At 36.5% G+C, this 13,939-nt stretch overlaps 1 protein-coding gene across 1 annotated transcript in view; it reads left to right on the forward strand.

Annotated features, from left to right (window-relative positions):
• LOC141522081 (neutral alpha-glucosidase C-like) overlaps positions 1-13,939 on the forward strand; it is a 72,246-nt gene that overhangs the window by 19,962 nt on the left and 38,345 nt on the right. The window contains exons 9-12 of the mRNA XM_074235176.1: positions 1,190-1,286; positions 2,491-2,671; positions 3,592-3,745; positions 7,320-7,555. Coding sequence (XP_074091277.1) covers positions 1,190-1,286; positions 2,491-2,671; positions 3,592-3,745; positions 7,320-7,555 — 668 coding nt within the window. The remainder of the gene's footprint in view (positions 1-1,189; positions 1,287-2,490; positions 2,672-3,591; positions 3,746-7,319; positions 7,556-13,939) is intronic.

Raw genomic sequence — 13,939 nt, forward strand, 5'->3', positions numbered from 1 at the left:
TCCAAAAGAATTGGAAAAAATAAGTTTATTTCTTAAAGGACTATTGGAAGGGTGGTGTGATGGATAGAGCATTGGCCCTGAAGTCAGGAGGACCTGGGTTCAAATTTGGCCTCAGGCACTTAATAACTACCTAGCTGTGTGACTTTGGACAAGTCATTTAACCCCATTGGCTTGCAAAAAAGCAAAAAAAAAAAAAAGACTATTAATAACATCATACTCCTAATTAGTGACCAGGGTTATAACTTACTCATCTACTTTTCTTGATCCATGGTAGATAATCAATAAGGGTTTAATGTATGAATAAATGATCAATTTAGGATTAGGAGTGGTGACTTGTGGTTTCTAGACTAGTACACTTGATTTTAGTTGTTTTTCCTCTGACTCTGTGACCTCATTTGGATTTTCTTAGCAAAGATACTGGAGGAGTTAGCTGTTTTCTTCTCCAGCTAATTTAACAAATGAGGAAACTGAGGCAAATAGGGTTAAGTGACTTAAACAGGCTCATATAACAAATAGGTGTCTGAGGCTAGATTTGAACTTTTTTTTTTTTTAGGTTTTTGCAAGGCAATGGGGTTAAGTGGCTTGCCCAAGGCCACACAGATAGGTAATTATTAAGTGCCTAAGGTCAGATTTAAACTCAGGTACTCCTGACTCTAAGGCTGGTGCTCTATCTACTGCACCACCTAGCCACCCCTAGATTTGAACTCTTGAAGAGTTTTTGTGACGATGGACTAGCACCCTATCCTCTGCAACACATAACTGCACTTGAACTAATTATACAATAATATGAGGTTATTCCATTCCAGATCCTGCCACATCTTTCATGTGATAACTGTGGATCTGCTTTTTTATTTTTATTAACCTAATTTGGTTTTTTTGTAACAATTTTAAAAAGAGGAGAAAAATAAAAACCAAGTCAGCAAAACTAACCAAACATCAGCCAAGTTTGAGAGTCTAGACATTATTGTGCCACATCCATAGTTCCATAGTCCCTTGCCTCTGTAAAGAAGAGATGGAGGTACATTTTCTCATTCGTAGGGCCAGACTTGATCTTCATTAATTACAGAACATTCAGTTTCTTTGTTCTTTTTTTTTTTTGCTATTGTTTTCCCTGTGCTTATTGTTTCCCTGGTTCAATTTTAAAATGTACTATTGAGAAGAAAACTCACTCAGGGTTTTATTCCTCTAGGCCCCACTTCCATAGGCCTTGACTTCTCCTTGCAAGGTTTTGAACACCTCTATGGGATACCGCAGCATGCTGAGAACCATCTTCTCAAAAACACCGGGTAAAATGAAAGCAAGAACCAGAGGTACCTCTGGTTTGGGGAAGAATTCTCAAGATCAGGACTTATTTAAGATTTCTAAACCTAAGCCAACATAAACACAGTCTCTTCTCCTTCTTCTATCTATCTTGGGGTTACTTAAATCAATGCTGAAAACTAAGAGAATTCTATTGCTCTGTTATCTAATTCCCTTGAATGGCTTTTGAAAATAAGGACAGGAGATTTAAGTCTAACAACAAGTCAAAAAGGAGACTCAAGGTGTGATTATGCCAGATGACCAATGCTGGTCAATAGATGATAGAGATAACAGAGTTTTTATGATAACTTGACAATTAACCAGGTATCTCTGTAGAAATAAGAGTCTTATAGGCCATCAAGCCTAGGAGATATTGTTTAGTTGGTATATTGTGATACTGACATCAGAAATCTTAAACAAGAGGTATTAATGATCTAGGCTGTACTCCCTACTAGACAAGACTGCTCTTATCCATTCAGAACCCTTTGCCAGGGTCAGTTTACACTCAGAACTTCACATTCCTGGTAAGTGGGTTGTTTATCTTCTTTGATCTATGGATAATCATTTACTAATGAATAGCTTGTTGTAGAATGAAAACAAACATTAGATTTGGAGTCAGAAAAAGTAACATCAAACTCTGGTTCTGTCACTTTTAATCTGTGTAACTTCAGGCAATTCAATTATGTTACACCCACATATATAGAGACACATTTATGCACACACACAATTATGTATACAAATACATATATGTATATATTTCTTAAACAATGTTTATTTGGCATTAATCCTTACTGCCTTATAAGTTGCATTTTCTTTACCCCTTCCTCTCTTTCTTTCTTTCCAAATACATATATATGTATATGTTTGTATGTATTCATAGGTATATATAGAATATATATGAATATATAATTTATTTATGAATATACAGTAGATTTAAAATTAATATAATGAGAGAGAGAGAGAGAGAGAGGATAACTTCTGAGACAAGGCAGTCATGATAAGTGCCAAATCAATGCTATAAATAGTAAATGCTCCAGATGTTTAGAAAAAGAGATCCCTTATACTAGCAGTAATCAGTGAAGTTCCCATAAAGGAAGTGGGTTTTGATTTAAGCCTTAAAATGTGGGTAATGTGGGAGGGAGCTAAGGACATTCCATTGGTAACTAATAAATGTGTGACTCTTTATTTCAGTGATAATGAGGCTTACCGACTTTACAACCTGGATGTCTATGGCTACAAGCTACACAGCAAATTGGGTATTTATGGTTCCATACCCTATCTTCTAGCACACAAACTAGACAGAACTATAGGAATTTTCTGGCTGAATGCCTCGGAAACACTGGTGGAAATCAACACACACCCTTCATTAGATGTAAGTTTTAGATAATGACTCCTTTTCAGGTTTGCTAAGTAATATTCATTATAATAATAGCTAGCGTTTTAAGGTTTGCAACCTACTTTACATGCATTTTTCTCATTTGATTCTCATAACAACAAATCTACGAGATAGGTGTTATTATCCTCATTTTATAGATGAAGAAACTCAGGCTAAGAGAAGTTAAGTGTCTTGGCCAGAGTCACATAGCTAGCAAGTATCTGAGGCTAGATTTGTGCTCAATCTCTTGGCCAGTGCTTTTGTCTTCTATGTCACCTAACTAGTCAGTGGAGCAAAATTATTTCCCTATAGTAGTAGCTATTGTGTTTATAGTGGAAACTATTATTGCTTCTCCATCTATGTTTACATAAGATGGTTAAAGAGAGATTTAGCCTTTCTTTATGTCATGGACTCCTTTGGCAGTCTGGTGAAGCCTTTGGTTCCATTCTTGAAATAATGTTTTTAAATATATAGAGTAAAATGTATGGGATTGGGGCATCTAGGTGGCATAGAGGATAGAACACCGGCCCTGGAGTCAGAAGAACCTGAGTTCAAATTCAGCCTCAGACATTTAATAATTACCAAGCTATGTGACCTTAGGCAAGTCATTTGACCCCATTGCCTTGCAAAAAAAAAAAAAAAGAAATGCAAGGGATTTAAATAGATACAGTAAAATGCATGGGATAAAAAGAAAAATAATTATATTGAAGTATACTGATCAACATACCTAAAAAAATATTTCACAAATACCAAGTTCCTTGGATTAGAGAATAGTGTGAAATGCTCATAGTAACCACTAAAAGAACTGATAATTGCTTGAGTTTAGGTTGCTGGGTCTCTCCTATCTTGATTGATTTGTGCTTTTTAAAAGATAGTTGAGAAAGGCTTTTCAGAGTTTCACTTGGTTCCTTTTCTAGCAAGCGGTATCTCCAAAAGGCTTAGTTATGGCAAAGCAGAAAGTCAAGGCTCAAAGTGATGTGTGTTGGATGTCAGAGAGTGGAATCATTGATGTTTTTCTATTAATGGGACCAACACCTGCTGCAGTCTTCACACAGTACTCAAAACTTACAGGTACTTGGGTAAATTAGTGATGTTCACCAATTCATTTATATTTCAGGTATTATGCGTAGTGATCCCTCTTCCTTCCCCCATCCACTAGCAAATAGAACACTTATCAATTACCATTTTTGTTTAGTCTTTTTTGGTCATGTCCTATTTTTCACGATCTATTTTGGCTTTTCTTGGCAAAGATAATGAAGTAGTTTGCTATTTCCTTCTCCAGCTCACTTTACAATTGAGGAAACTGTGACAAACCAGGTTAAGCCTAGGGTCACACAACTAGTATGTGTTTGAGACTGGATTTAAACTCAGGTCTTCCTAACTCCAGGCCCTGTACTTTTATCTCCTAAGCCACCTAGCTGCCTGTGGATTACCACACAGAATTGTATAAAAGACACAATCCTACCTTTAAATGAGTTTTCATTCTCCCCCTCCTGTAGGGAACCTTGGGTTTATTCAGCTAAGTTAAAAATTTCTTGGACCTCTGGCCCTGCTTCAGTCCCTAATCCTTAAAAAAAAAAAATTGGCTTTTGATATTCTTTTAGCTATGAGACTTATTGGGGCAGCTAGGTGGCACAGTGGATAGAGCACAGGCCCTGCAGTCAAGAATACCTGAGTTCAAACCTGGCCTCAGACACTTAATAATTACCTAGCTGTGTGGCCTTGGGCAAGTCACTTAACCCCATTGCCTTGCAAAAAGATAAAAGAATTTTTTAAGAGCTATTAGACTTATTCTGATGCTTTCTCAAATGATCATTATCCCAACCCTTGCTTTTACTATGATCTTCATTGAAATGTACCTTAGCACCAGATATATTACACCTACTGCAATTGAAATACAAATGATTGATATTAATTATTGGTCTATTAATTTAATAGGATCATCCCTACTTCCTGTTTTTTAAAATGTTTTTGTTTTTGGAGGCAGTCAGGGTTAAGTAACTCACCTAGACTCACACAGCCAGTAGGTATCTAAGGCCAATTTGAACTCATGTCCTCCTGACTCCAGGTCAATGCTCTATCCACTGTGCCACTTAACTGCCCCCTACTTCCTGTTATTAATGAAGGTAGATCAAATCCCAGATAATATGTAATTTATCCAACAGCATCAGGCCAGTGTGGGACTCATCTTGTATTCAACATCTGAATTGGATTGACAGGAGATAATGAAACAGTACTGATACTTTTGAGGGAGCATAAGTAATATCTGCTGGTATCAGGACAATTTTCTTTGATCTAATAAATATTAATTTGATCCAATATTTTTAGAAAAGAAATATAAACTTATAAAGATCATAGGAAAAAATAAAAACATGATATACCCTTGAACTTCCTTGTATCACAAAGTTCTGGTGTCCACTACTGGGCAGAGACAAAAAAAAGCAGAATTGAGTCAAGCTGATTTAACTCAGAAAGGCAGCCCTTGACTGAGTGTGACAGTTTTCATCTTCACTTGCCCAATTCTGTGGTCTGTTATGTGGCATACCATACCATAGTGGTGTCTATAAGCTGCAACCCTGGATTATACTACATGTAGGAATAACCCTACATATTGCAAGAAGAGACCCAGGACCAAATGTTTTGGGTGCCACAGCCTCTGCATATTCCCTCCCAGTCTCAATCAGATTGTCCTTTGCACTCACTCTGCAGATTCAGTATCCATTTTCTGCCTTCCAAATACAAGCCAGTATAATCCAGGGTGCATTAAGCCACTCCCATTTATCTGATTCTTTTCAATATTCCAGCAAAAAAAAAATGCTGCTTCTGTCCACTTTTGTTGTTTCCAACAGCCTGGCCCTTTTTTGGCAGTGTCTCAGGGGAATTCCCTATGTTCAGTAATAGATACTGCCTAAACCCCGTTCTATTCTAATGAACCTTAGATTTGCTTACCAATAAAAGCCCTCATTATATGCCAATGCTTTTCTTAAATAGCTTCAAGTTTAGATTGTTTAATTATAAAAGATTTTCTCTGGAAAATAGACAAATAGCTGCATATATGTGTGATGAATATATTAAAATATCAATATATAATTATGCATTTATATTATTATACAATATATAAGTATATAGAAGGCAGATATATTATACACATATGTATATATGCATATTATCTTCAAATATATAGAATTGTATAGGCATGCAAATATTATATCTGTATGCTCAAATTCCCAAATAGATTTGTGATCTCATTGATGTGAACTTCAGTAATATGGATCATAAATCGCCCATGTCTGCCTATCCTTTATGACTCTTGTTCCTAGCATCACATAAATTTTGCCACAGGTGTTAATAGCTTTCCTTACTGCAACATGGTATTCCTCAATCTCAACACATGATTAGTCAAAGTTCTTTTTTCAGTTATATATTCTTTGATGACATTGATTACTCTACTTTGTCACTTTGATCAAACTGGTCTTTAACCTGTGGATGGCTAGAGCAAAACTGAACAGTGAAGGAAATAGTTTGCAAAGTCCTCCTTTCCAGAAGGGAGTCTCACCCACTTTTGGCAGGAGTAGGGTTTTTTAAGCATAAAAATCATAAACAGCAAGTCCACAATACAGGCATTCTTAGGTCTTGAGTGAACAGTCTCCAAGTAGTTAGGGTCATTGAGCCTTGTGGTTGGGAAGGAAGGCTCAGAGCCAGGATTAGTGTTGCTGGGACTTTTTGCTCTTGAGCAGCAATGGAGCACCTGATTCAGTTCACTAGAATTCACTTGGGAGATTGTTGTTATGCCAACTTCAGGGCACAGCTTGTTTGCTGAGCCTTAGCTCTGGAAAACAGGGTATTTCCTAATAGTATCTTGACAACATTTCCTTTTTGTAAGTTGCAGCCTGTTTATACCAATCTCCTGTACACATATGCAGTCTGATATAAATATATGTGCAGAGATAAGCATAAATATACACAAAATATATGTGTGATTGTAAATAGCTTTATCATGTAGAAATGGTAGGAAACTTAAAAGAGATGTAACCTACATATATTAAAAATAATTTATATTCAAGATTCCTCTAAAAGTTGCTTACCAGTTACTGAGTCATACAAATTAATTTGGCATCTGAAAGAAACTCGTTTTTGGGGTAGCTAGGTGGCACAGTGGCTAAAGCACTGGCCCTGGAGTCAGGAGTACCTGGGTTCAAATCCAGTCTCAGACACTTAATAATTACCTAGCTGTGTGGCCTTGGGCAAGCCACTTAATCCCATTTGCCTTGCAAAAAAAAAAAAAAAAACTTAAAAAAAAAGAAACTCGTTCTTACATAAATGAAATCAAGTTGTACTCAAGTAAGAAGCTGGTAAGTATTCACAGAGATCCCATAGCATTGGGGGGGGGAGGGGATTGATTTTTAGGTGACTGATCCCATGATTTGCAATATTTCTATGCCTTGGTAGACATCTGAATGCTAATGAAGGTTCTAATTGGACTGATTAACACTTTCTTTCGCTACATAGATAAAGCCAGATGACAAGGTTGAGCATCTGGCTTTCATTATCATATTGCCTCATGCAAGCAGGTGATTAGTGAATGTTTTTTGAGGTTCATGATTATATTTTTTTGACTTGGTTGTTCCCATTCTTTTTATAATAGGCACCCAAGCCCTGCCTCCACTCTTCTCCTTAGGATACCATCAAAGTCGTTGGAACTACAATGATGAACAAGATGTAAGGACTGTGGATGCTGGATTTGATGACCATGACATTCCTTACGATGTCATATGGCTGGATATAGAACATACTGAGGGCAAACGGTACTTCACATGGAACAAAAAGAACTTTCCAACTCCTAAGAAGATGCAAGAACTGATTCAGAGTAAAAAACGCAAGGTAAACAAAGCCACTTTTTCATATCTTTTTTTAATTCCACAACACACCTAACCGGGTTTTAAATTTATACATATTGTGGGGGGAAAAAAATTACATAGACAAAAATTGTCAAAGAAGGAAGGATCTATAGGTATCTCTAAAAAATATATTAAAATTATGATAACAAGACAAGAAAAGGAAGAGGAAGAAAAAGAATGATAAAGAGAAAATTCATTTTCTACCAGACAAGTTCCTAATGTTGTCCAGGATTCTAACTCTTTTATTTTTAGAACTGCTTAACTGGTGGGGGTCAACTCTCTCTTCTAGGTAGGGAAAGCTAAAAAAAAGGGGTGATGGTAGGTTAGTTATCAGATATTATTGCCCTGCTAATTGAGATAGAGAAGAAAGAGGAAATAATAGAAGAGATAGGGGGAATAATAGAATGGGAGGAGAGAAAGGAATAAGAGCTTCTCACATTTTACAATTTATAGAAGCCTTCAAATCAGACTTGTGACAAGTATTGTTATTTTTCTAGTATGTTGTTGTTGTTCAGTCATGTCCAACTCTTTGTAACCCTATTTAGAGTATTCTTAGCAAAGACACTGGAATGGTTTGCCAATTCCTTCTTCAGTTCATTTGAGGCAAACACACACTGTGGTGCTCAGATTTGAACTCAGGTCCTCCTAACTCCAGTCCCAGCACTCTATCTGTTGTGCCACCTAACTGCCCCTTTTATTCCATTATCCAAATAAGGAGACCGAGGCTCAGAGAGCTAAAATGTCAAACCCAGCTAATCTAAGTTAGTGTGAGTTTGTTAGAAAGTATAAGAGCTAAGCTTCCAAGGCAGGTGCTCTGCTTTCCAGGTCATCCCTAATTGTGCAACAAACCCCAATGCTCTCTCTTCCCTCACTTCACTCCACCCTCCTTGGACTAATTGAGTTTTCATTTTTAGGCTCTTGTTTTGACTTCTGCCAGAAAGTTTCCAGAGTGATCTCTGCTTGTTCTGTCCACTGTGCTTGGCATCCCCTCAACCCTCATGTCATAATTGTTGCTTAGTCATTCACTCATCCAACTCTTTGTGGCCTCAAGGACCATTCTGTCCATGATGTTTTCTTAGCAAAAATACAGGAATGGTTTGCCATTTCTCTCACGAGTGGAGAAGTTTGTCATTGAAATGAAAATTATAATAATAATTGTCTAACTATATATTAATGTCCAGAAACTTGAAAAAACTCAGGTTTGAAAAGTCCTCAACTCTAACTAAATAGATTTTGATTCACGAGAAATTTGGGAGCACAAGTAAGACCTGTTGTGTTCCACTTTCTTCAGTGAGGTCAAATGGGTAAAGGTTTAGAATAAAGCAGCAGGTACACATGAAGATGTCACAGGGCCAGGTTTGCAGAGTGGAGTGGAAAGAATGCTAAATTGGGAGGCAGGGGACCTGAATAGGTTTGTAGCCAAATCCTGATTCTTACTAATTCTGGGCTTTTGAGCAAATCATTTTATCTTTCTAAGCTTCCATTTCTTTATACATAAAATGGGGATGAAATGCTCCCCAGAGGGAACATTATGTAAATATAAATTCTTATCACCACATACTTCCCATTCATGGATTTCTTATTGATTGGATAGGAAAGGGCATTTATAAATAATTGGTTTTTTTTAAAACCAGGTAATAAACTGGTGAAGGAAATGGCAAACCATTCCAGTGTCTGCCAAGAAAACTCCAAATGGGGTCACAAAGAGTCTGACTCAACAACATACACACAACATATACATTATCCCATTTGAAGCTCACCACAACCCTGAGGGGTAGGTAGAGTCCCCACTTCATAGATGACAAATCTGAAAAGTGACTTGCCCGAAGTGCAGCAGCCTGAGCTTAAACTCAGTCTTCTGAGTTCAAGTTCAACATTCATTCTACACAGGTTTTTTTGTATTTTCATTATTAGTGCTTACTTCAACAGTCCATACTTTTTAAGTAAATAGTTTAATTAGCTTACAAAAGATCAGTATGTTTATGAGTTTTTTTGGATGGTGCCATAAACTACATAAGAGACTAAAGAAAGAGTATAAGCATTTCCTCCAATAGCCAGACTAGATGCTTTTGAAGGGGTGAAGGAAAAAAAGGAAATCATTTGCCTACATGTGGTCTATACCATAAAATATATATTTTATGGAAATAATACAGAAAATGACTTGCAACAGGTCATGGTATATGTGAATTCAAACAGATAAGTGTTTGTTAAATTGAATTTGTTGGTTTTTGCTTTGTAAAAATTTCTTAATTTGGTTTTGTGTGTATTGTATCTCTCCAAAAAACTTCAAGAAGACAGGAACCCTCCCCTTTTTGTATCTTTCAACCACCAGTCTTAGCATTTAATACAGTAAATGCTGTATAAATAGTTGGTCACTAATTGATTCTTTTTTGTTGTTGTTGTTTTTGTTTTTTTAGATTTTGGCAAGGCAAATGGGGTTAAGTGGCTTGCCCAAGGCCACACAGCTAGGTAATTATTAAGTGTCTGAGACTGGATTTGAACCCAGGTACCCCTGACTCCAGGGCCGGTGCTTTATCCACTGAGCCACCTAGCCACCCCCTACTAATTGATTCTTGAGAGAGCTGTGCCATAGACTAGAGCAGTCCCATAGACTAGTGTTTCTTACCTTGGGATATCTTTAACCACCTTTTTTTAAATTGTATTTTATTTTTTCCTGCTTTCATGCAAAAACAAGTTTCAACATTCATTTTTAAAACCTTGGGTTTTGAATTCTTTCCCTTCCTCCCACCCTACTCCCCCCCCATCAAGAAAGCAAGTTATTTGACATAGGTTAAAAATGTTAATGATAATCATGTTATAAAAGAAAACATAACCTCTGCTCCCAAAAAAAGAGAAACCTCAAGAAAAATAAAGTAAAAAAAAAAAAGTGTGCTTCAATCCACATTCAGACCATCAACTCTGTCTTTGGTATGCATAGTGTTCTTTATCATAAGTCCTTCAGAGTTCTCTTGGGTCACAGTATTGCTGAGAAAAGATAAGTCATTCACAGCTGATTATCCTACAACATTGCTGTTACTTGGTATTTAATACATTTTCCATTATATCTGCTCATGTAAGTTTTTTTACTGAATGTATCTTCTTTATCATTTCTTATAACAGAATAGCATTTCTTAAACACATACCACAATTGTTCAAACATTCTTTTCAGTTTCCAGTTTCTTGCCACCAGAAAAGAACTGCTTTAAATATCCTTATACATTTAGGTCCTTTTCCTTCCTGTTTTTCATCTCTTCTGGAATATAGACCTGGTAGTGGCATTGCTAGGTTAAAGGGTAGGCATGGTTTTATATCCCTTTGGCAAATTGCTGTACAGAATTGTTGAGTCCTTTCACAATCCCCCCAACAGTACATTAATGTCTCATTTTTCCTCTATCCCCTCCAAAATGTAGGATATATATATTCATTTTTTCTTTCTGTACTATTAACCAATCCAATAGGTATAAGATAGTACCTCAGAATTGTTCCAACTGGCATTTCTCCTGTCACCAGTGAATTAGAATATTTTAAAGAAATGATTTACATAGATAGCATTGATAACCTCATTTGAAAATGTTCATATCATGATGATCAACCTTGAAGGACTTGCTCATTCCATCAGTGCAACAATCAGGAACAATTTTGGGCTGTCTGCAAAGGAGAGTGCCATCTGTATCCAGATAAGGAGCTGTGGAGTTTGAACAAAGTTCAAGGACTATTACCTTTAATTTAAAAAAACACAGATATCTTATTGTCTGATCTTGTTACCTCTTAGACTTCTTGTCTCTTCTCTAAGGATATGATTTCTCTCTCATCACACCCAGTTTGGATCAAGGTACAACATGGAAACAAAGTAAAGACTGACAGATTGCTTTCCATGGGGAGGAAATTGTAAAACTCAAATAAATATCTTTAATAAAAATTAATTTAAAAAAACTTATGTAACAATCTCATAGGATTATTTATTTGGAATAATGTAAGTGCTGTAGCTTTCTACAAATAAATGAAGGAAACATAATTCAATGTTTCCATTATTTAAAAAAAAAAAGGAGAGTCCCTTCTGTCCAAGGACTTTCATTCTACTGGAGGAAAGAACAGACACATAAACAATGAAATCAATACAAAATAATGCAAAGTGATTTCAGGAGAGAGAAGACTATGATCATGAAAAGGTTTATGTGGGAAATGATACTCAAGCTGAGTTTTGAGAGAGTCAGGGATTCCATTGCAGTGAAGTGGGATGCTTTGTGGAATAGCAAAAAGCCTGGAAATAGAATGTATAGAATAACCAAAGAGCCTGTTTAGTTGGAAGACACAGTTGTCTTAAATTGTGGCCAAATAATAACAATGGTACTGTGAGGAAGAAAGTAGAAGAAATTACCCAATGAGTTGAGTTAGTGGAGGATATAGATTATGATGAAATCTAGAGTAACCCAATTCTGGATACCCATTGCCATCCTAGAGACAGTATAAAGTACAGAGCTTCAGTATGTTGGCTCACTGGCTTTCTCTAGTGCTTCTGAAGAGTTGTTCCTAACAACATTGGTGTCCCTGAATCTGTAAAGCACTGCTGGACAATATTGCCACGTTGTTACTTACTATGAAGTCTTTCAAGAGAATGGATGCCAAAATCTCTAATATAGCTACCATAGCCTCTTTGGTGGAGCAGGTAGTGGATGATAGATGAAGAAGGATGGTAGCATGTCTAGAAAATGTAAACTAAATAAGTTAGTGAATTTAATTCTATATTATCATTGTGGTTATTTTAGAAAAAGACTACAACTATGTGAGAGACAGAAAATGGTTCATAGCTATTGCATTCATAATGTTTGTTAGTAATACCTTATTTCCTCTTATTTAAAGGTTAAAAAATGGAAGTACCATTCTGAGGTTAGTTAATTTCTAAAGATAAGATATCAGTGAAGTATTTCTAAACTGATATTCACTTTCTTTAGTTTATTTGTTTTCCTAATATTCATATTCATTAAAGTCCTTACATATCTTGATTTATTCTCTGCCTCAGTTCATTTTATTCTCCATAAATCAAATCAACATGTTCAATGAATATCTTTCAAAATACAATATAAATGTATGTGTTGTTTACATGTCCTTGTTGTGGCATCTGAATATGTAAGGTTCACAGTTTTATAATATAATAAATATAATATATTATAATATAAAAAATGTTCATTTCAATTGGGGAATGGCTCTTATTTTTTTTATAAATTTGACTCAGGGGGCAGTGAGGTGGCATAATAGATAGAGCAGTCCTGGAGTCAGGAGGACCTGATTTCAAATCCAATTTCAGACATTTAGTAATCACCTAACTGTGTGACCCTGGGCAAGTCACTTAACCCTATTGCCTTGCAAAAACCAAAAAAAAATCCAATTTGACTCAGTTCTCTGTTTGAGAAATGAGGTCTTTATCAGAGAAACTTGTTTCAATATCCCCCCTCCCCCCCCCACAGTTGCTACTGCTAACTGTATTTCCCTCCATCCTATCCCACCCCATTTATTCTATTTTCTGTCTCCTTTCACCCATTCCCTCCTCCAGAGTGTTTTGCATCTGACTACCCTGCTGCAATCTTCCCTCTCTTCTATTACTTTCCCACAGGCACACACATACACACCCTTTTCTCCATCCCTTTCCTCTCCTATTTTCCTCTAGGGTAAAATAGATTTGAGTGTGTAGGTTATTTCCTCTCTGAGCCAAATCCAAACAGTGTAAGGCTCACTAACTCCCCCTTAACTCCCGCCTCCTCCATTCCCCTGCAAGAGCTTTTTCTTGTCTCTTTTATGTGGAAATAATTTACCTCATTCTACCTCCCCTTTTCACTTTCTCCCAGTACATTCTTCTCTTGCCCATTAACTCCATCTTTTTAAATATATTATCCTTTCAAATTCAACCCCCCCACCTTTACCTTGTCTATATATGGTCTCTCTAACTTCTCTAATAAAGGAGAAAGTTCATATGAGTTATTGGTATCATCTTCTCATATAGGAATATAAGCAGTTCAACATCATTAAATCCCTTATGATTTTCTTTCCTATTTACCTTTTTATGCTTTTTATAATTATTGGTGACAAGACCTGAGTCTTGTATTTGAAGATCAAATTTTCCTTTCCTTTTTCTTGAACTGAGGCCTCTGATTGCAACCCAGATCTGAGTATGGGCAAAGCAACAGAGTCCTGACTCAGTGACAGCAGAGAGAGAGTCCTGTAATCTCCTTCTAACTTCTTACCATCAGTTAACTGAGAGCTCTAGAAACAACTGCTGCTACTGATTCTACTGATTCAGTGGCTCCTGTTCCTGGTCTGTTAGGATTGGGTCTGTGCTGGACTGTGCTCCAGTCTCACCCCAGTGCAGCAT

The sequence above is a fragment of the Macrotis lagotis genome, chromosome 4 (genome assembly GCF_037893015.1).
Source record: "Macrotis lagotis isolate mMagLag1 chromosome 4, bilby.v1.9.chrom.fasta, whole genome shotgun sequence".
NCBI classification, from domain to species: Eukaryota; Metazoa; Chordata; class Mammalia; order Peramelemorphia; family Peramelidae; genus Macrotis; species Macrotis lagotis.